This window comes from Epinephelus lanceolatus, chromosome 19 (assembly GCF_041903045.1).
Source record: "Epinephelus lanceolatus isolate andai-2023 chromosome 19, ASM4190304v1, whole genome shotgun sequence".
NCBI classification, from domain to species: Eukaryota; Metazoa; Chordata; class Actinopteri; order Perciformes; family Serranidae; genus Epinephelus; species Epinephelus lanceolatus.
The window spans coordinates 23,651,263-23,674,950 of record NC_135752.1 but is presented as its reverse complement, the minus strand read 5'-3'; the positions used below and the strand labels follow the sequence as shown (position 1 = coordinate 23,674,950).

General features: G+C 40.3%; 1 protein-coding gene across 9 annotated transcripts in view; it reads right to left on the bottom strand.

The window, feature by feature from the left end:
- Positions 1-16,758: 16,758 nt before the first annotated feature.
- The window catches only part of rimbp2a (RIMS binding protein 2a), a 95,355-nt gene continuing 88,425 nt past the window's right edge, over positions 16,759-23,688 (bottom strand). For all 9 annotated transcript variants that reach the window (XM_033647261.2, XM_078161831.1, XM_078161833.1 and 6 more), the window contains 2 exons: positions 21,798-21,962; positions 16,759-17,000 (listed from right to left, as the gene is read on the bottom strand). In XM_033647261.2, the coding sequence (XP_033503152.2) occupies positions 16,767-17,000; positions 21,798-21,962 (399 nt within the window). In that variant the 3' untranslated portion in view covers positions 16,759-16,766. The remainder of the gene's footprint in view (positions 17,001-21,797; positions 21,963-23,688) is intronic.

Genomic DNA, 23,688 nt, shown 5'->3' with positions numbered 1-23,688 from the left:
TGTTAGGAGGAAAATAAGTTCTCACTGATTTTTTTTTTTTTTTTTTTCACCAGAAAGTTCTTCCAAGAAATCCGCAGATGTTCATACTACACTCAGAAGGCCTTTGTATTAATCGCGACTTTACTTAAGCCAGTTTTTGAGAGGGGGGAGGAATAAAAGTTTAGCACAGGTTTTGCCAGCTGTCAGCTGCATACTCTCAGTCCACAGCATCACATGGGATCATGCTGCGTAGGATGGAGCAGATGGATGCGGGCACTATAGCTAAAGCCTTGTGGTGTCACAGCACACTATACATTTGGCAACATGGCACAAAGGATCAGCAAACACTCATGCAAACTCCACTGTAGTCTTGTGTGAGTCCTGCTAAACTGCATAAAGTTGTTTACTGACAGTTTGAGTCGACCTTAATACGTGTTCAAATAAGGTAGAAATATAGATTTTCTGTGCTACATCAGGCCTTCAGGCCACATTTAATTTCTTATCACTCTGGCTAATTATGTTTTTTTCACTCTCTGTCTCTTTATGTATCATTTCATCTGCCTTGACCTAAAATTCCATACACTCATTATAACGAGGTACACTGTGCACCAGTGTGAGTTCAAAGCCTGAACTGAAATAGCATGGCATCTTGTTGCAGTGTGCCCTACAACCAGGGAGACGATTATATGAGCAGCTTTGTGTCAAAGAGCGATACGGTTAAAACACTGTGGCGTCCGTCCACTGTGGTTCTGCACAGAGACATCGGACCAAGTGCTGACATCAGATTTATGGTAAAGGACACCTAGTGTTTTAATGAGCTTGGTCAGACTAGTCTTCACTTCTCCGCTCCCCAGCATCCCCCTAAATACCTGATCACTGAAACAAATGTGCTTTACTGGCAGAATGTGTCTGCCAACTAAACCCACTGTGCCCACTGCTTCAATGCCTGTTCTATTGCAAGGTGGCACCAGTGCCAAGGTGACAGCATTATGCATGCAGGCATCACTGGCAAATAAACATTTTCTCTCCTGACAGCAGAGGCTGATTAGAATAAATATGTGCCCTGGAGAGGCATTTAGGGATCTCTAAATGCCAATAAAACTTTGAAGAACTAATGGAGTCTCTCTTATCTCAAGAGAGGAACTTGATTTCACTGTACACACTGCTGTAACAGCACAGGGCTGTAGTACATGCATTGCATTTTGAAGCTGCTGAGCTTTAATTTGAGCAGTCTGTCTGTGGTTTTGGCTGGATGTGATTATTAAAGCTGACAGTGGCAGAGACCACAGACTATTGAGTCTGGGAACGTCTCCAGATCTCAGTTGTTGTTCCAGACATGCAACCTGCTGCTGGTGCTATTAGAGATGACAGAGAGGTGGTCCGATGCACCGTGTTGACTCCAATACTCAATATAAAGCAGCTGCCAGGTGGCTCGGAGGTTTCCGGAGGTCATTTGATGTGGAGCAACATGGGTCACGACCTAAATCCCTGTAGAATTGTTAATTTCTTCAAACAGGAAGCAGTGTTTTATTGAGCTGCTGAAAGGGATAAATTGCAGAAGAAATTACTGGTCAGGGCCAAAGCTTAGTCAGGAATTCAGGAAATAGACCACTGACTCATCTTAGCCACTAGCAGAGTGACTCAAGGGATGACCATGACGTTCAGACAATTGGTTGATCCTCCACTTTGTTCCAGACTCAAATATCTCAACAACTATTGACTGGACTGCCATGAAATCTGGTGCAGATGTTCATGTACCCCTAAGCAGGAATTTTAATCACTTTGGTGATTCATATACTCTTTTTTCTAGTGCCATCATAGGTCAAAATTATAATAAACCAAATACCTACAAAGCTAAAAACATTCCCATCATCTGCAACTCTAGTGCTCATTTGCCAATTTTAGCACGCTAACACGCTAACTAAGATGGAGAACATTCTCAACACGTATAGATTCCATTGTGAGAATGTTTGCATGCTAATGTTAGCATTTAGCTCAAAGCACAACTGTGACTTTGTACAGCCTTTCAGAACTGCTAGCACAATCGTAATGTCATAGTCTTGTCAGATCTGATGCTCAACTAGGCCCATGGGCGCATTATGAGATGATGAGGCATGCAAAAGGCCCCAACACCTCCCCTACACAGAAGCAAGACACACGCACTTTGTGCTAGTTTTGCCTCTTTTTGTTGTTGTTTGCGTGTCTTTGTTGTTGTTAGCAGGTGACGAGAGGGTTCCTGGTTCAAACCTGGGGTGAAGGAGTCCTTCTGTGCGGAGTTTGCATGTTCTCCCTGTGTCAGCGTGGGTTTTCTCTGGGTACTCCGGCTTCCTCCCACAGCCCAAAGACATGCAGGTTAACTGGGGACTCTAAATTGTCCGTAGGTGTGAATGTGAGTGTGAATGGTTGTCTGTCTCTATGTGTCAGCCCTGTGATAGTCTGGCGACCTGTCCAGGGTGAACCCTGCCTCTCGCCCAATGTCAGCTGGGATAGGCTCCAGCCCCCCACCCCCCCCCCCACGATGCATGACAGGATAAGCGGTTGTGAAAAATGAATGTGATGAATATAGTTGTTAGCACCTTTTTTGTGGTTTTGTGTCTCTATATGGTAATTTTGTGTGTAGTTGGAGTTATTCTGTGTTTCTATGTAATCATTTTGTCTCTTTGAGGTCATTTTGTGTCTCTTACTGTAGGTGTCTATTTGTGTCTAATTTGGCCATTTTGTTTCTCTTTCTTTGTAATTGTTTTCTGTCTTTTTGTACTCATTTTGTGTCTCTTTGTAGTTGCTTTCCACGTCTATGTACTCATTTTGTGTCTTTGTAGGTGCTTTGCATGTCTATGTAGTCATTTTGTGTCTCTTCAAAGTCATTTTGTATTTTTTGAGGTACATTTTTGTATCATTTGGTCGATTTAAGTCCTTTTCTAGTCATTTTGGGTCCTTTTGTAGTTCCTTTGCATCTATTTGAAGTCATTTTGTATCTCTCTTAGGTGTATTTGTGTCATTTTGGTTGTTGTATGCCTCTTTGTAGTCATCCTGTGTCTCTTTGTGGTTCCTTTTTATGTCTTTTTGGTCATTTTATGTCTCTCCGAAGCTGTTTTGTATTTCTTTAGTTACTTTTAATGTCTTAGTTGTTGTGTCTCTTTAAAAGTCAATTTGTGGCTTTTTGAGGTATATATGTGTTGTTGTTTTTTTGTGGTCATTTTGAGTCTCTTCCTGGACAATATATGTTAATGTAGCTGACATTTTACAGGTGACAGTAAGGAGGGCCACCAACACTTTGGGCTCCTGGGCCTCTGCCCTGTAGGTCCATCCATTACTAGGCCAGTATACCACAAACTGATGATGTGCCATTGGTTTGAAATACCAGACTTTGGCTGATGTACTGTATATACAGGAAGCTGCATGAAGATATACTTTATTAATCCCTCAGGGGAAATTAATTTTTTTTCACTCTGTTGTCATATACAAGCTCAAAATACACACACAAACACAAACAGGACCTATAATTAAATGGAGAGATGTAGAGGGGTTCAGTGCCTTGTTCAAAGGCACCTCAGCTGTGCCCAGGAGGCAAACTGGCACCTCTCCAGCTACCAGTCGACACTCAATATTTGTCTGGATGGAGATTTGAATATGTGACCCTCCAGTTCCCTACCCAAGTCCCTATGGACTGAGGTACTGCTGTCCCCAAATTGTGTGATTAGACGCATCATGTTTGCCAGCTACTCTCTTTGTCCCCTGAAAGTAAATCACATGATTAATTTGCATGTGTTCATTCAAGTCCAGTGTTTGCTTCATCACTCATATAGAATTCATACTGTACGATGCTACTGACAGAATTTTAATCAAACATGAAATAATGCATCTGACTGCTGTACTTTAATTTTCAAAATTGCAGATGACAGATGTTACAAGTTTACATCAAAACATCGGGGCTGAAAACAGAACACTCTATTTTCCAGCTCCCCACCTGTTGCAGATTGATTTGGAAGTGTGTACCTGTCTCTATTAAAACAACTAAACATGATGACACAGATAATTCAAGCTTAAAGTTAGAATTTAAAAAACATTCTACATAAAATTAAAAATGAAAAAAAAAAAAACCTAACATGTTTGAATAAGAAATATAATCACATCTTGATGCTTCTAAACAACGAATTCACAATAAAAATAACTAATAAGGAAATGCAACTGACACAAGAAACACACCTGATTTCTACTGAACTGTGTATGAACAAACCAAGACAGGTTACATCAAAGCGTTCATCTGACATCCAGGTGATCTATGACCTGACTACTCGGTGCACACCGGGGTCACCATATGATTAGTAGATGTATTGACCTTTACTGACAGTAATCCAGCTCACTGATGGATATTAAACTATAGCAATGTTCCATCTTCATAATCCTATTGTCCTAACTTCCATCAATCTATCAAACAAGGATTAAATCAACTCATATTGGTGTCGATGCTCTATCCAATTGGCAGGGAGGGCATGAACAGAACAGTAACAGAATAAGTGGTTCAAGAATACCCAAGACAGTTGGAGCCATGAGCATTTATTAAGCCCTCTGAGCATAAATCATTGCAAACTGCTTCTGTATTCTCTACTCTGATCTCCAGGGAGTGCTGAAGTCCGGTCTCTGAACATAAAGCTGCCGTTACACCTGTGTAATAACACTTAGCGCTACAGCCTGCCAGAGGGCAGCCAGCCAGCCAGGCAGCCAGCCTTTTCCACACTCATGGTGCTAAAGCTCTGAGAGCTCTCCAGCAGAGTTGTGCCCTGTGAGGGTCTCCCACTTGGAGCAGTCTCAGCCAAAGATGAATCACCGAGGCGAGGCCCGTGCCCTGACTTTCCTCCTCTCACTGACGTCAGCTGGCATTCTTCCGCTGATGACGAATGATGGCTCTTCTTGGAGCACGGCCGCCATAAACATCGGTTTTCCACCCCGGCAGGATGCCTCGAATGAGTTACCGACCAGGTGGTACATCCTCCAACCGACAGCTTGCCCTCAGAGCGCCATGATGGACAGGTAAGAGGCTTGCCTCAAACCACCCGTTAGGAAACACATTAATGTTCGGGCGGATGGATGGACACACACACACGTTAACTAGTCAGTGTGATCTAGGTTTTTGGTTGAAAATGCTGAACAGCGATAACAAAAAAGGTAGCATATCATATCACAGCATCAGGTCGTGTTTTATTGGTGATACTTCCATAAATGTTTGACTAGTGTAGAGTGTGTCATTACAGTCATTTTAAGCAGGCAAAAAGGCTGTTTTATAAAGGCAAGGCCGGATTATCGACCAGGCAAAACATTCAGGTGCCTCAGGGACACAGACCATGGATGTATCAGGAGAGCTGGATATAGTGTTGGAGGCGAGGCCCAGTTAAATTCTATGAAACTTGCTTCGTGTTGCATAAGGGCCAAAAAAGTTCAACTTCACAGGTTTAAAATTACCTGGATCTGTCGCATTGTTGGGCCCACAGAGCAGGTACATGTGAGACTATCGCTGGCTGAGCTGACTTCTTCCGGTAAGAACTCGGCTAAGTCAAAGGTGGATAAAATGTTGTCAGACCAAAATAGATCAAATCCCAATTGAGAAATGCCTCATTTTGCAGGGGTTGGGATGCATAAAAAATGCATCCACTGATTTGATGTCTCTCACAATATTTTTGTTGGCAACTAACTGAATGAACCTGGGGACTGATAATCCAGGATGGGAAGAGTGGTAGGTGCAGTTTAGTCTCACACAGACCAGGCAAAACATTCAGCTGCCTCAGGGACACAGATCATGGATGTATGAAGAAAGCTGCATACAGTGTTGGAGGCAAGGCCCTGTTTATTCCTATGAAACTTGCTCAGTGGCTAGTTAAACTTCATGGGTATAAAACAACCTGGATCATTTACATTGTTTGGCCAATAGAACAGGCACACAAGAGACTTTCGTTGGGAAAAATATGCTGCTTGGACAGTGTCCCACACCCTTTAGCATCTGTATGACATGCAGTGGGCTTTCACGCAACAACAATGTAAACCCATCTGCGTCATTATTCAACATTCAGAGCAACTTATGTAGTATGAAGGCAGCAAACGTCTGCTTTGTGGGTGGGATGGGAAGCGAATCGGTCCAACAAGCACAGGACTTTGACCCAGGAGAGTGGGTCCATGTACCATGTGAAACTAAAACAACATTGTTGAGATACTGAGTTATTCATCTGATCTTTTCCTGACCCAAACCAAGTAGTTTTGTTGCTTAAACCTGACCACAGATCCCGTCGCAGTCACGAGTCGACTCAAGTGACTTTCCGCCAATCTCTTGTGCGTCGAGATACACCGCAAATGGCTACCCACGGCATCATTATATTAACGCTGGGGGGTACTGCCCAAACATAAAAATATGACGAGTAGGGATGAGATCACATTATGCTGCTTTGTGGTATAATGAAGCTGCCATGCTTTCTGTGCATACTGTGGTTAAAGGTAAGCAAGGACAATGCACACAAAGTGGGAGAACAGAGGGGTAAAGGGTAATTTTTGCCTGAGGGCCCTCAAGCTGGTTGACTCAGCCCTGTAATGTATCCATAAAAGGATATATAGCATGCATAATGAAAGCATATACAGTCAGTATATGTAGAGAAATTTATAGTGCCATGCACATAGCCTCTAAACCTCTTTATTACACACCTACTGTATGAGCTTAGTGAAGTTTTAAAAACTGTTCCCAGAGACTTCAAAAGAAATCTCCAACTCGTCTCTCGGTATATCAAAGTCAAATTAAAATATTTTACCTGGGAGATCCCCGCTGTGATTTTAGGGCAGGGGGGTCAAATGGACGTGAAGTGTTTAACTGGCACTCTGAGGTTTTGTGAAATATTCAGAAAGGCCAGCGGAAGATGGATGTCTCCTTGTGCCCCCCTCTGGTGGTGTGGCAGGCAGGACCAAAGCCAGTGATAGAAAGGTTACAACTGGCAAGAATTTTAAACATCCACCGGCCCCTAGGGGACTCCGCAGACTTACAGCTCAATATAGATCCGTTGGATAGTGAGGGAAAATAAGGGCAAGGAAGGGAGGGAGGAAGGATAGGGAGAAAGGAGAGTATAGGGCAAATATATTAGAAGCAACAAAACAAATATTCATTGATTTACAAATTCAATCTCTTTGCTGTCTTGCCTCCCTGAAAGCACAATGGGAGTCTCAGCATAACCCTGCTGAAACGCCACAGTATGCTCTCAGTCTGGGAGGTTTGAATCAACATTGAAATTAGGCAAATGGTGAGAACAAATACGCATGCAGAGAAAAAAGGACGAGGAGGAGGAGGAGGAGGTTGAAGGACTTTTTCTCAAGTTCAGCCATACAGACTTTTTATGATGTGAAATTTGAGTCTGTGTGCTTGTGGTAACTGCGGTGACATCACCAAATGTTGAATCAGACGATTAAATACATCGATGAAATCTGGGTTTGTCATTTTCTGTATTGCGTCCTTCATAGTCAAACTGCAGTCTGCACAATTACATGGTGTCGCCAGCCAACTGCAAAGCACTGCTGCCCTCCAGAGGATCATGGTGGAACAGCCTGAAAACCAGTGACAGGTCTTACCAGTTCTGTGTATGGGAACATGAATATATAGCTCAGCAGGAAAGGGGGGAGAAGTGGTACCACTAGTTTACAGAAAAATTCATACATCCATACTTTACCTCTCTTGTGGGGCTGTGCCTGCTTAAACTAACAAGGCAATTATATCGAGCTTCATTAAGGAGAAACCCAGTGTGCTTTAAGGTGCATACAGCAACAAGAGGCATGAGAACATAACTGATAAAATACAAGAACAAAGTCACCCACCATCCAAAAGATTTTGACTAACTTTTGTTATGTTTTTCAATAGATGTAAAGCTGTCTGTGATTTTTGAAGTTAAGAACAGAGTTCACAACTCAGAGGTTCCTGACTTGGTCACTTTACTCCTTTGGGCAATTGTGCACCGTCAATTTAAGTGCATCAAAAGTGTTTTTGAAGCTGCTGAGAGGCTCAGATTGTCATTAGAAGTGGGAACAGGACAGGAAAGACCTTACAGAGAAATAAAATATCTAGCTCAGAGCAGGCACCCCATGTACAAAAGCTGTGTCCTTGGATTTCAAGGCCCTTTGCTGCATGTCATACCCCTTCTTTCTCTGCCTTTCACACTGTATCTGTCCCATCAAATAAAGGCAAAAAACCCCAAAAAATATCTAAGAAAGAAAGAGTTTGTTGTGTTGGAGTACAAAAAGCCTGGCACAGTGTTATCTAAAAGATTCTAAATGTCATGGCTAAATATTCATGATTTCGACAATGTGAAAAAGTCTGTGAGGTTTCAGAGCAAGACTTCTTCTTGAACGAGACACGCACTAACAAACAGGCTGAATCAGCGAAGGATTCTTTCCTTAATGTTGTCAGATACTTATTACAACAATCTGAGCTTGTCCGTGTCAAGCACAAATTCACAAAGCAGACACACAGACTCGGATAGAAGTTCAAGGTCTTCACTGAGGCTCAGGTTGGTACACGGGTGATCAGTTACACGGGCAAAGGTAGCCAATTCGACAGGCAAAAAGGGTGATCACAAGGTAAAAAACGGTCAAAAACACACACAAGAAATACTAGGGAAATGCTAGAACTCTCACCCAAAGGTAAAGGCGATCAGGCAACAAAGGGGGGGATGACAGGGACTTATATAAACTAGGACAAAGGAGACAATGAGACAGGTGAAACACATTAAGGCAAGGGAAACTTGACAGGACATGGGATCTGAAACAAGACGAGACAATGGTTACCAAATTAAAACAGGAAACACAGGGAAGACAAATAAACATGAACTCAGGTAACTTGACGGGTCGTGACAGTCAGTGGCAAAAACATGTATAAATAGAATCCAGGATGGAAATTACCACAGATTCCTTTAAAGAGGTTAAAGGTAAAGTTCTAATTTACTGATTGGTAAGCTGTTTATTTGTCTGATGTGTCATTTCTTATTTCAGACTTCTAAAATGACACAAATTAATCACATACAAGTATCTTTGTTGGATCTTAGACTTTGAGAACTTACTGTTAAATGTGATTCGTGACTCAACTTTTCGGGCTCCTTCCAATCTGAGAGAGTTTGAAGTCATGGATGAGAGTCGACATCTGTTCTACTTCAGGTCTCATTTAACAGCACTTCACTTATTTCTCGTTGTTGTTGCATTGAAACCGAGTCTGTCCAACGTCGCGTTAATTAGAAATCTAATTTTTACTGACAGTCAGACTTGTTGTTTATGAACTGCCACGCAGGCTTGTGCCTTCAGCTTTTTGTCACTCATGTAATTATGGGCAGGATGTGATTTGATGTGATGTTCCAGGTTGAATGGCAGCCCTATCACTTGATCGCTGCTGGAAAGAATATTACATTTAGATTAAAAAGATGTAATACGGAGGTAGTGTAATAACTTTGCATAAATTAATGTGTCAAATTATATAATTTGTCATATCTTGATCAACATTTTCACAAAGATAACTCACTGTCATGCTGATATTGTCATTCATTAATGAGCATGAATGAAGCTAATTTAGGGATTTCTATCCAAACAACCACTTGTTGCAGACGATGACAACCTGGGGTCGTGATTAAATCAGACAGGACCTATGACATGGCAGCCAATACCGACCACCGACTGAAGCTACTGAAAGTATGACCCATTTTCGGGCTGTGCGAGGAGACAGAGTGTGCCGTAATTGCCAGCAAATCCACAGAGAATCGTCTGGAATACATTTGACTGCGCCCATTAGGACACAGTCTCTATCGACAAGCTTTTTACCTCAAGAGCCACTAATAGTCTGTCAAGTCACTCGGTTCATTAACCTGAGGAGAGGATACAGGAAGCATATTGCTCTGCAGATGGCTGCCAGTGGCTTTCTTTGGTGCTGCCATAAAAATAAGCCATGAAACTCTGTGATAGTGTCTGATATTGATCCTGATATACAAACCCGGGTTATATCACTCAAATGGGCCCATCAGAGATAGTGGAACTTCAGCTTCATACATTGTGCTAATATCAGATGCTACATGTCTGCAGTCCTGCATATTTTAAAATGTTTTTTTTCTTCATTCATTTGTGTGACAGTGTGATGATTAAAGATAACTCACCCAAATCCAGGATAACCATCAGTCAGGTCCATCAGTCCAGGATATGAAATTATGATTGGAAATTTTGTCAATTTTCTCCCTTGTACAACTAGATTTTTAATATCCTTTAGATGAATTAATTATATTGCTTTAAAGATATACTATGCAGGATTTTCCTAAAAAACAATGTGTAGACTGATTCAGAAGTAATCCCTCTCAATCATCATTTATGACCCACTAGAAGTGTGTAGCGGTGTTTTTTCAGCAGAGACTCTGCCCTCTGTATTTTCTTATTGTCTTCTCTTTTCTGTGCTCGGGACGTTTATGGGCGTATACTCCCATAGAGTTCAGGTGAGGTCAGGGCCTTGTAAAAAGGTAGTGACCAAGTGCCAGACCATGAGCAGCAGGTATCCAAGACACACAGCACTGAAAAAATCAAAATACACTGAATGAAATGACAAATTTGTAAATCAATTTGTTTTGTTACTTCTACGAACAGTTACAGACAATTCTGCATAGAATACCTTTAAACATTATCATGATAATATAACATTATGTTGAGCTATGTTGCTTTTTAGCTGGTACCTTTCATTCTAGGGGCGTAAGAAAATATTGACACACTTGAGTATCGCAGTATTATGTTTTTTTGATACCCTATTGATTCTCAAAAACATTCAATCGATTTCTTTAATGAATGGTTTACATGCAAGGATTTGTGGCAGTGGTTTATTTTGTGTTGTTTACACCCCCAACCACCAGATGGCAGTGTTGTAATCTATTTTCTGCTATTTGACTCCTCTGCTCCACGTAACATATTGCTAGCGTAGCAAGCATTTGCACTTTTCCTAAAATTAGATTTTAAAAAAATCACAATGCTTACAGTATCACACAATAATACAATGTATTGATTCGAAACCCCTGTATCGTGATGCGTTTTGTATTGCCAGATTCCCACCGATACAAAGCTCTCCTTCATTCATTCAATCAATGCAACGTATCCTCATACAGTGGTTTGTATAATGAGCGCCCGATGAAAAGCATCATCATTCTACATACAAAAAAAAAAAAAAGGTTTAGGATTAAAGTTATTTAGATTTGGCTTAGGAAAGTAAGGTATGTAGGTTCATGTTTTTCTCGTAAAATTTCATAGATTAGGGTTTAGGAAAGTAAATTAGGTAGATTCAGTTTTGGAAAGTAACGTTACGTAGATTAGGTTCTGGCAAGTAAAGTAACGTAGATTAGGTTTAGGATTAAAGTAACTTAGATTTGGTTTAGGAAAGTAAGGTATGTAGGTTCATTTTTTTCTCATAAAGTTTCATAGATTAGGGTTTAGGAAAGTAAGTTACGTAGATTCAGTTTTGGAAAGTAACGTTACGTAGGTTAGGTTTTGGCAAGTAAATTTACGTAGATTAGTTCTGAGAAAGTAAGGTTACGTAGATTAGGGTTAGGAAAGTAAGATTACATAGGTTAGGTTTAGGAAAGTAAAGGTATGTAGATTAGGTTTAGGAAAGTAAGATTAAATAGGCTAGGTTTCGGAAAGTAAAGGTTTGTTGTTCACTTTAGGAAAGTAAAGTTAGGAAGGTTCGGTTTTGGCTAGTAAAGTTAGGTAAGTTAGGTTTAGGAAAGTATGGTTACGTAGGTTAGGTTTTGGCAAGTAAAGTAACGTAGATTAGGTTTAGGATTAAAGTTACTTAGATTTGGTTTAGGAAAGTAAGGTATGTAGGTTAATTTTTTTCTCGTAAAGTTTCACAGATTAGGGTTTAGGAAAGTACGTTACGTAGATTCAGTCTGGGAAAATAAGGTTACGTAGATTAGGGTTAGGAAAGTGAGTTACGTAGGTTCAATTTTGGAAAGTAACGATATGTAGATTCGGTTTTGGCAAGTAAAGTTACGTAGGTTTGGTTTAGGAAGGTAAAGTTACGTAGATTCGATTTAGAAAAATAAGGTTATATAGGTTAGGTTTTGGCAAATACAGTTCTGTAAATTACATTTAGAAAAAGAAACACGACTGGGCATCATCACGTTATATACTTAACATAACGTTACGTAGTTTTGTTTTAGGAAAGTAAAGTTACATAGGTTCAGTTTAGGCAAGTAAAGTTTCATGGGTTACATTTTGGAAAAGAAACATCCTGACGATGCACCTTAAAATAATTCAAAGCTCACTTGGTTTCACATGAACATTGGTGTCCTGGGTGCCCTGTCTTTGCAACTTTCACCCTTAATTCTACTTTTTTATTGGTCAGAGGATCGCAACCTTTCTGATTATGCGGGTTACAAACAAATGATTGCCTCATGATATACCCCCCCCCCCCCTTTAGTGAAAACACACAACATACACAAATGAATGTAAACAGCGATTTTCTAAAAAATATCAAATTTAATTTGGTTATAAAAGTTGTATTTTTTTCACATGCACACCCACACATAAGTAATCACCATAAATACTGTCCAATGATTTTTTCTCTTTTTCTTTTTTTGTCTTTTTTTTTAACCTTTGATTCACAAAGCAAGCACATACGGTGGACTGATACATCTGATCTCAAAGGACACTATGGAGAATGCTCGCAGTCTGTTAACAGGGAGAGGGAATCTCAGTGCACTAACAAAAAGGCTGTCGTAAAATCAAGTAGAAACATTTATAAATCATCTACAAATGGATCAGAGTACAAAAGAGCTACAGTGTTTTTGAGACAATACACCCATTCACAAGTGAATGATTTGGTATTGGGACACCATGTTGTGACAGTGAATTCAACTTTGTGACTTTGTGTGTGAGAAACTGTACAGAAACAGCTTTGGAACAAAAATCATGTAAACCTATTGCCAGCCAAACTTTTCTTACATTCCATTTTGGCAAACCCTCTTTTATCACTGCATTTAATCAATGATATCAATAAACAGTGAGGACAGTGAACCCCCAAGTGCAGCTTGACATGAGGAACGACCGCAGATAAATAGGATAGAAGGGATATTTAAAACTAAACAGAGAGAGTAGAAGTTTTTAATTTATTAAAGCTCTGAGACATACTGTCCCTCCAGTTAGTAAGTGAGTTCTTGAGCACTTTTAGTGACCTCCACAGCACACAAAATGTTTATTCCTCGTAGTAATCCCAGTTAGTAGTAGCTTTCAAAATATGAAACTCCAATGTATTAATCTATAATCTTGTAGAAGTAAAACACACAATGACTATCTCTTGGAAAAACTGAGGCTGGACAGAGTTGAGTTGTGTTTGGGCCATCAGATAATGTGATCAGTGACACTGAAGGTCAGCGGTGCAGTTTGAATGTCTTTGAAGCACGTTAATCTTTGTCAGTGGTTTCTTTTCACATTTTAGTGCCTCCATTTAGAATTTGATTTCCATTGTAAACTTTTCAAAGACTGCATTTGAAATTGTCTGGCCACAGAAGAATAAGTGGAAGCTGAAAATGTATGCTGAATGTAAGATAAAGTTTATGACTGAAAGGAGCAGTGTGTAAGATTTAGGGGGATTTAGTGGCATCTAGTGGTGACGATTGCAAATTACAACCAGCTGAAACTTCTCCCGGTTAGGATTCCTTCAGTGTTCATTGTTCAGGAGGTTTTTACTGAGAGCTGAATTATCCACAGAGGTCTCTTCCTCTCCAAAATAATCGAAACAGGTGATTAAAACCAGTAACAAGACTGAATACAACAGTTTCATGTTACAAATCAGTGTTTCTCTTATGCTGTTTGGCATGTAGCAGACACGCAGCTAACACAGCACCTGCTAATGTGTGCTTACCTTTTTCTATGATAACTTAACAATCAAATCTTTAAGAGGTTTTCATTGTGAGCCGAATTATCCACAGATGTCTCTTCCTCTCTAAAACAAACAGTCCTGGTAATTTACACATGTAAGGACAATGAATAAAGCAGTTTCACATTACAAATCAGTGTTTCCCCTATGCTGTTTGGCATGTCGCAGATAGGCAGCTCACTCAGCATCTTAAGCTCTAAAGATACAAATATTTAAGAGGTTTTCATAGTGAGCCAAATTATCCGCAGAGGTCTCTTCCTCACCGAAACAAACAGACCTGGGGTCTCATTCATAAACATTGTGTTGAACAAAATGAGGCCTGAAAGAGGTGTACACTACCTCCTATGCGAAAAGTTGTTATCTGTCAATACAGACTTAACGGGAGAAACTTTGACCCATGCCTGTGAACATTTTGGAGATGGGAAATTGGTGATGTAGATGGTGAGGTGGAAGCCTGATTGTAGAAGTTGTCAAATATTTTTGCCGCCCACCATTTTTTGATTTTGTTTTTTTACATACATTTTTAGTATGGATCCTACGTATTGTTTTATTAAATGAGACCCCTGGTGATTTACACAGGTAAGGACAATGAATAAAGCAGTTTCACGTTACAAATAATTTTTTCTATGATCTTTTTCTATGATAATTTAAGATCCAGACTTTCAGGAGATTTTAACCATGAGCCGAATTATCCGCTGAGACCTGGTGATTTAAACCACTAAAAACTCTGAATAAAGCAGTTTCACTTTAAAACAATCAGGAGTTTTTCCAGTGCTCTCACTGTGGAGGGGCTGCTAACTTCAATTGCCGATGCAAAATGGGAAAACACGAAAGGCCCTATCTAGTGCCAGTGTTTGGTTTGTCCGTTCTGAGCTACTGTATAAACATGGTGGTGCAACATGGCTATCTCCCGAGATGAGGACCCACTCCCTATGTAGATAGAAATGGCTCATTCTAAGGTAATGAAAACACAGTGATTCTTATTTTCCGGTGATTATACACTAAAGAAATGTCATATTCAATTTCTGCAAATATATCCCCTTAAATCCTACACACTGGACCTTTAATTCAGACTCATTTGTATTTTCTCACAGAATCACTCACTGATCCGTCTTGTGCACAAGAGTTTTTTTACTCTGACAATGACTGAGAAAATGAATTCACACACAGTCAGTGTGGCAGCCTGCAGGATATTAAGTAGTTTCCACTGATCTGATTACATTTTCTGGTGCAAATCTTTTAGTGGCATTATGCAAATAGGTTTGTTTGTTTTAGAAGACTTGATTAAATATACAAAACAATCAGTGAGTCAACAAACTAAATGGAGCAACAACAGAATATTGGAATTACCGATAATTGTTTCCAGACTCTTTGAGTTCATGTGCTTATTTCATAAATTGTTATATTATCCAAGATCACAGGGATAAAGTTAAAATCTGTATCAGATCCCCTTTGAGATGTGTAGAAGCTGTGTAACATGTTGACTTGGTATGGTATAGTCCTTGTGTACCGCAAGTACGAGTTATGTAGAGCATAAATGTGACCAGATACGAAACGTTGAGTAAATGAGCATTTCTCTCCACAGACCTCAGGTAGATGAAACAGAACCAGTGAACAATGCACACCTTGAATATTCTGATTTATAATTTCTACGAGGCTTCGACGTGGCCCTCTATATCAGCGTGAGACGACAGAACTGAACAGTGCACAGGCGATGGAGGTAGCAGCACGTCACTAAATCACACGACCAAAAACAACATGGCCTCTCCTTCAGAAAAACAAAACAAAGCATAAGTGAACAAGAAACATAAAAGGTGCAATCATGAATGCGTCACATACTGCCCATACACACACAGGCACACAAAACATGTCTTTCACCAATCAAAACACCCACCTTTGTGCAATAGGAAGACAGACACAAAACTTTGTCTTGAACTAGGCGTTTCATGACAGTTTGACAGCAAGGACAACAAACATTTCGGCTCTTATTTCATTTTCAGAAAATGACAAAGCACAAGCGACCCGTCATAGAACAGAAAAAAAACAAACTGGTGTAAATCAAACTTGTAATCAAACGAGGAATGTCACGCTTGTATTGTTTTCATAAAGGCCACTGAGACAGCTAAGCTCGCTCGGTGTCTCTGACATTAATGCCCTGTTGCCAATCTGCTGTTGTTTTTTAAAATCCTTTCATCACAGAAAAACTCCACTCTGCTGAAATCACAGGTACAAGTGGAAACGTTTCTTTTCTTCCCGCGTATGCTACTGCCTCTCTATGATATTGCACTGAATAAAGCCTTTGTGTTAGCAGCCAGCATTACTTCACAGAATGCCTCGATAACAGTGTAGTCTATTTGAGATCTTCTTAGAGGAGTATGGTCTCTGTTTCCTTGTGGTGACATCAATACTCCACAATTTTTTATTTATTTTTTGGCTGAGAAAAAAGCTAGTTAGAAACTTAGGTGTAACCAGATGCTTTGTTTCCACAGCTACCCTGCTTGAAACAAATGAATCGTTTCTTCGTTAATGAAAAAGAAGAGAAAACACATGTCATGAAAATCCTAGTTATTTTTTGTTTGTTTTTTTTAGTCATCTGTTGATTTAAAATACATCACAGTAATATGTTTTTGTGTCTGCAGGTGACCTCTCTCTGTCACTCGGTTTTGGCACTGCACTGTACATAATTTAGCTGATTTGTATCCATCACCGCACATGAATAACTGTATGACTGGTTATAGTAAAATAGGCTCACGCAGTCCAGGAGGCAAAGCTCACATCCTCTCTGTCATATGTTGTTGGATCAGAGTTGATTGTATGGATGCAATATACAGAGCCCGGCATGTGCACGTATTGTACATGTATGCTTTTTCTTTTACTTCACGGGGGAGAGTCTCTTCAGCAGCTTCTTCCCCTTGGAAAGTAGTCCCTTCTTCTTCTTGTTGGCCAGATCTTGGTCCCGGGGGTCCCGAGGCTCCACTGGGAGGTGGGGGCCCCTTGTAGGGCTGAGGGGTCTCATGGTGCCCGGGAGGAGGGGCCGAACGATCGGGGACGGCGTTCGAATGGGTGCGGCGTTGTTGTCGACCGTGTCTGTGGTTTCTGTGGTAACCTGAGGAGAGAAGCGATGGGGATGTGTGGAGGCATGGGGCAGTGTATTACAAACGAAGCAACACTTTCACACGGCAGACTGTAGGACTCTGTCTGTATGTATGTCTGTCTGTGTGTTCTTGATCAAACTCTACTTTTGAAGGAATACTTCACCCCCCAACCCCCATGTTCCACTGAATTCATGAAGGAAAGGTTTTCCTTACAAACCCCCGATGAATGAAGATTCAAAAACCAGAGAAAGTTTGGTAACACTTTACTTGAAGGTATCGACATAAGGGTGACATAACACCGTCATAAATATGACATGACATGTCATAAACATTATGTACATGTCATAAACGTTTATGACTGCTGTCATTAAGTGTCATTCAGTTTTTGTAATGACAAGCTGACATTGTTTGGGTTGTCTTGATTATGACAACTTGACATTAATTAGAGTGACATTATCAGAAGTTGTCTTTGTCATGACAACTTGACATTAACCACGATGACATTACCAGAAGTTGTCTTTGTCATGACAACTTGACATTAACCAGGATGACATTACCAGAAGATGTCTTTGTCATGACAACTTGACATTAAATTTGTTTGGGATGTCCCTATAATGACAACTTGACATTAACCACGATGACATTGCCAGAAGTTGTCTTTGTCATGACAACTTGACATTAAATTTGTTTGGGATGTCCTTATTATGACAACTTGACATTAACTAGGATGACATTACCAGAAGATGTCTTTGTCATAACAGCTTGACATTAACAAGAAATGCACCTCTTTTTGTTTTTATGACAAGCTGACATAATGATTGATACAAAGACATCTTCATCATAAAAGGGACATCCCAAACAAATTTAATGTCAACTTGTCATGACAAAGACAACTTCTGGTAATGTCATCCTGGTTAATGTCAAATTGTCATGACAAAGACAACTTCTGGTAATGTCATCCTGGTTAATGTCAAGTTGTCATAATAAGGACATCCCAAACAAATGTAATGTCAAGTTGTCATGACAAAGACAACTTCTGGTAATGTCATCCTGGTTAATGTCAAGTTGTCATAATCAAGACAACCCAAACAATGTCAACTTGTCATTACAAAAAACGAATGACACTTAATGACAGCAGTCATAAACGTTCATGACATGTACATAATGTTTATGACAAGTTCATGACAGTGTCATGTCATAGTTATGACAGTGTCATGTCACCCTTATGTAGGTACCTTCAAGTTAAGTGTTACCTGAACTGATGTCATAGGGCTCCGCGTTTAACAGCAAAACTATATCGCAATATCTCTTTACAAACTCTCACACAACTCTGCAGTATAATCCAAGTCTTATTTATCCAGTCGCATGCTCAGTGCTTCCTATCTTTCCGACGGAGAACTAAACTAAAACATTTCTATGCTGTCTTCAAAGCCAGACTCCATTGGCAGAAGCAGTAATTTTACCTCACTCAACACAGGAGCTGCTGGTCTACCGCTGCCTCAGTTAGGTTGTTTGTATTATTGTATGACTTTGGTGTTTAAAATGGTTAGTTTGGATTCACCAAAGTCACAAAATAAAACACAGTAACTCATTGAGGCAGCGGTATACCACAGCTCCCATGTTCAGTGAGGTAAAATTACTGTTGTACTTGCACTCGAACTTCTGTTCCCTGTCAGAGAGGGCTGTCTGTTTGGGAAGTACTGATCATACGGCTGGATAATTAAGACTTATATTACACTGCATAATTTGTCTGACAGTTTGTGAACTGATGGTTTGTTTGTTTTTTTGCTGTTGTTTAACATGGACCCCTATGACTTCAATTCATTATAAATTTTCTCCGTTTTTGGGTTCTTTGTTTGCTGGCGGCATGTGGGAAAAAGCAGCGTTTTCTTCACAAATTAAGTGTATCACAGGCTAATTAACTGATAAACAACAATCATTTGGGAGGTGAAGTATTCCTTTAATGCAGAAGGCTGTGTGGTGAAAGTTTCTAATTTCTATTGCTCTCTGTTGTGCTCATTTTGTGTGAAATGCTACTGTATGTACAGCCCTCTGAGTTTCAGTTCAGTTCTCAGTGTGACTCCACTTATCTAATTCTCAGTGGGCTTAAGTGCGTTCACTGACCACTTAATGAACAAATTATCCACCGACTCAATGATGTCTTAGTTGTTTGCGGCTTGACTGTACTTGTTGGGAAACACGAGATGACACGTGATGAGTATTTTGTGTCATTTCAAATTAATCATTTGAAACTACCTTCAGCAGGGAGCTCATCATCCTGTTTGTTAGTTTGTTAGGAAGACGCCTTAAAAATTTTTTTAAAAGGTTGGGTGATGTTTAGAGAAATAACTTAATTACTTCCCTTTAAACTTCTCCAAATGTCGTATGTATCACGTCTGTCCTGCGTATAGAGAATTATGCATCTATGGCAACAATGTGCAGCCCAGTGTCCAGAACAAAATGTTGGCATTCTAGATTTCTGCAAACCACAGGTATGTTACATTTGTACATGTCCGAGGTAGGCTACCATATCAATGTTTCTGAAGTGACATAGTTCTAAATACATGTATATGAGCTGACTTGATCATCAAAACCACCTAATTTTATGGCCAAAATCTGATCTTTTCCTAATCATTACCAGGTGTATTTTGTGCCTAAATATTACCACACAGTAACCGTGGCATTACTAAAATGTAAAAATGCACATTTACTCTGGCGATTGGGTTGCAATTTGCATTCTCATACTTCTCGCTTCTCTAACTAACCATGTACAACATCTTAATATGCACTATCTATCTATCTATCCCAGCTGCTCAGTGACCTTGTGGCTCCACTTAAGAGCGTCTGGCACAGTAGCACGTGGAACAGCCAATGGGAACTGTAAGGTTCCCCTGTGCAAATCCTCTTTTGGACAAACACCTTTTTCTGTCTGTGGTATTAACGTGTGGAATTCTTTACCTACAGAACTCAAACTTCACTTCAAACTCAAACTTAAACCGTTTTTGAAGAGGAATCGATTATGCAGTCATGAATAATTTGCTTCTTATTCTATGGTGTTAATTATGTATAACAGTTTGTGTCTTGTATTGTTCTTGTTGCTGAGTCTTTTGTATCTTAAGGCCCATCTAGGGACAGGCATTGCACATTAGCTTAGTATCTATCTATCTATCTATCTATCTATCTATCTATCTATCTATCTATCTATCATAAATTATTAGTTAAATTCTCTCTCACACTCTCACACGCACACACATGTACATATGTAGAAGAAACACTGAGGAGGAAGCCATCAAATGTTGAGCACGACATCAGCACACCACAGAGCTGCAGAAGTCCACCATCGGTAGGCCATGAGGGAACATAGAGTACAGTCATATACAGTACAACACCCAGGGACACAACTGTAGATACCAGGCTTCTCATCTAATGCAGCAGCTGAGTACACTTTCAGATTTAAAGATATCTCTGTCTCTGGTCCAAATTGTCAGTGATGTGACATAAATATATCACTGTTGGGTGACAACAATGATGGTATTCAGTATTGTGAGACCAATATCAAACCCCGTTTTTATATTTCGAAATGAACATGTAAACTTTTGAACATTTCAAACCAGAAAAGATACACATTTTGCTGATCTGTTAAGTCACTGTGAAAACAGAGCATTATAGAAACACTCGACAAGTGCTTCCATAATGTGAAGTGGAATTTAAAAGCCTCTGCTGTGACCACAAGCCGTGTGCATTAGAGCCGCGAGTTTGGTATCTCAAGTTGCCGACTTACTGTACAAGGCAGACAGAGCCATTTATGGTGTGAAATGAACAATCTTCTTCTGTTTGTTTGTTTTGTTTTGCCAAGCGGGTGAGGAAAAACAAAAAAGAAATCAGATGTGGCAGCATAGTCACCGTCGCTAAAACCCACACCACTATGAAAACTAAAAAAAAAAAAGAAACAACAACAATGTCAACAACAACACCAACACACATGAACACAGAGCGCAAAATAATAATGTTTTTAATATCCAATTTTTTTTCTTTTTATTGTTCCATCGTAACAATACAGTATGGACGTATCAGTGCTGCGATTGGTTTTGTCTCTCGAGCTCAGAGCAAACATGGCATATCCACTGTCGACAGGGCTGAAAAATAGATTTGATGTGTGTGCAATATACATAAAGAAACAAAGCCTCTTTAAGGAAACACAGCAGTCGAGCCAAGAAAGTTATTATAAAACGTATCAAGTTTGAAAAAGGCATGCTTTTCTCTCTTCTTCATAGGTTTTCTCTCAAATAATTTATTTCAGTGTCATTGGGTAGCCATTGTTATGTGTTAATAAAGCACTTAATATTATCATTAATATAATTATACACAATAACCACAATTTGATTTTGTGTTTCAGTGCAAAGAGGTACCAAATTATCTCGTGTGAGGAATGAGTCGAGCCTTTTTCAAGTCCTCCTTAACCAGTGCTACATGCATAAATCACCCGCAGAGCTCCCACAGTCTATCCTCTCTCTGTCCATGTCAGGCTTTGCTTCTTCCTTTCTCTGAGACTCAGAAAGGTGTTAACACTGGATTTTTTTTTTTTTTTTTTTTTTTTTTGTTGTCCCCTTTTCCAAAGGGCGAGCGGGGGGGAAGGGCGGGAGGGTTGTTAGTTTGTATAGAGTCACCACTGTCACCACATGGACAAAACACACACAATGAACAGCACACAGACGGCAAGTGGAGGAAGCAAGAGACGGAAATCAAGAGAGAGGACGGAGGATGGATGAACACAGGGCCTAGCGCTGAGAGCGGCGATGATGATGTACCCGTTTGCCCTCTGAGACGGTTGCGGCAGAGTTGGCAGGGGGCCGGTTGGCAGGCTCTTCCTGGGGGTAGTGGGATGGAGTATCGGTCAGATACACCTCCACGTCATCAGGCACTTCTTCCAGGAAGTTAGAGGGAACCAGACCGCGGTGGCCATTGATTTCACCCTGCGGACGGAAATGAAGATAAGAGACATTTCAAGTGTGCCTAACATCATTGCTCACTTTCCATCTAATTCTGTCTTTTCGTCTTCCAGAATCAGAGCACGAGAAACTAATTCACACCGCCACTCCCTCGACTTGTTATAATTTCATTCATGTGTCTGTTTCAAAATTATTAATTTGCAGATTCATCATCCTTCCCAACCTTCTGATTTGTTAAATTAAAGTTTGTTTGCAGCGCTGTCTCAAAGAAATTAGGTTTGTATACAACTAATTTGAAACTGCAAATACATTTTTGGGGGGGAAACGTAATGCTGAGCTAATTTCATTTTCTATTAACCTAATGAGGAAACGCTGCTAATTACAGCACCTGGCAAGTTGTTCAAATATTGATACTGAACGCATCAACAACATGAAAAATGAAAAAGTACTTCATTTGTTTCCACTCAAATAGGTAATCGTGCAATATCCTATCCACTTGTAGTGATGACAGCATTATTTTTTATTACCTTTTCATTGACATGGTAACCTCAACTAAAGTGCTTTTGTTTTGTTTTGCTCCGGCACTTTGTATGATCCCCATCCTCCCTAACTACCTCCCAGCAAAACCAGCGCACGGTATCTAAATTTAGTGTTCCATTAACTCAAAGAAACATTATCTCTGAACATAATCCAGGCAGCAATTACATCCCCACCACAATGTAATTACAAAAACAGTTTAGTAACATACAAATCTAATTTCTAGGAGACAGGGTTGTTATTTGACACCAACCGCCCGACCTGTGATCAAACAATGTGTGAAAATTTGGAATCTACAATTAACACATTGCTTTTAATACCCAGGAAGGAGCTGTTTGTCAAAGGAGTAGCTCCACATTTGGGGAAACATTCACTTTCTTGCTGAGAGTTAGATGAGAAGATTGTTACACCTGTCATGTTGGTACAATAAATACAGCCACCAGCAGCCAGTCATCTTAGCTCTATATACAGGGTGGAAACAGGAGGAAACAGCTGCCTTGAGCCTGTTTACACTTGGTATTAACATGCGTCTCAAGTAACCACTTGATTGGATCTCACTTCCCCTTTCTATATGCAAATAAACACACAGCCTACATCATTTCATTCACCATCATAGGAAACTCCTGCTGTAGTAGAGCTTAGATCAGGCCCAAAAAATCCAGCCCGACCCCACCCGAGCCCGTGCATGTTCTGTCCGAGCCTGGCCCGGCCCTTTAACTGACATTTTTTAAAGGATACGAACGTGGACATTGAAGGCTGACTCTTGTTTTCTTTCCACGACAAGCCTTCGTCATGTGCCTCTTAAGTGTCGAGGTCCCTGTCTTTTTGCGGTCATATACCAATGCTGCGTGGCCAGTGGCACTGTCAAGGGGGACCGCGGCCCCACCCCCTGGTGTGATAAGTAGTTGGTTCCATAGCCTAGGTCTATTATGAGGAGCCCGACCTGTCTGAGCCTGAGGGGCGGGGTCGGGTTCGGGTTCGGGCAGAGAATCTAAGCTCTATGCTGTAGGAGTGTGATCTTCATGCTAGGGGGAGTTGGTGAAACGCTGCCCGCACACACACAGTGACAAGCCTAACTACTAGCATCACATGACTAATGTTACCTAACTATTATTAACAGATTTAATGACAGAGTCGAGCTGTTTCAGTGTGAGTTTGCGGGGATGGTTTAGTAGCTGCTGCTGCTGTGTTAGCTTGTGCTAACCAAGCAGAC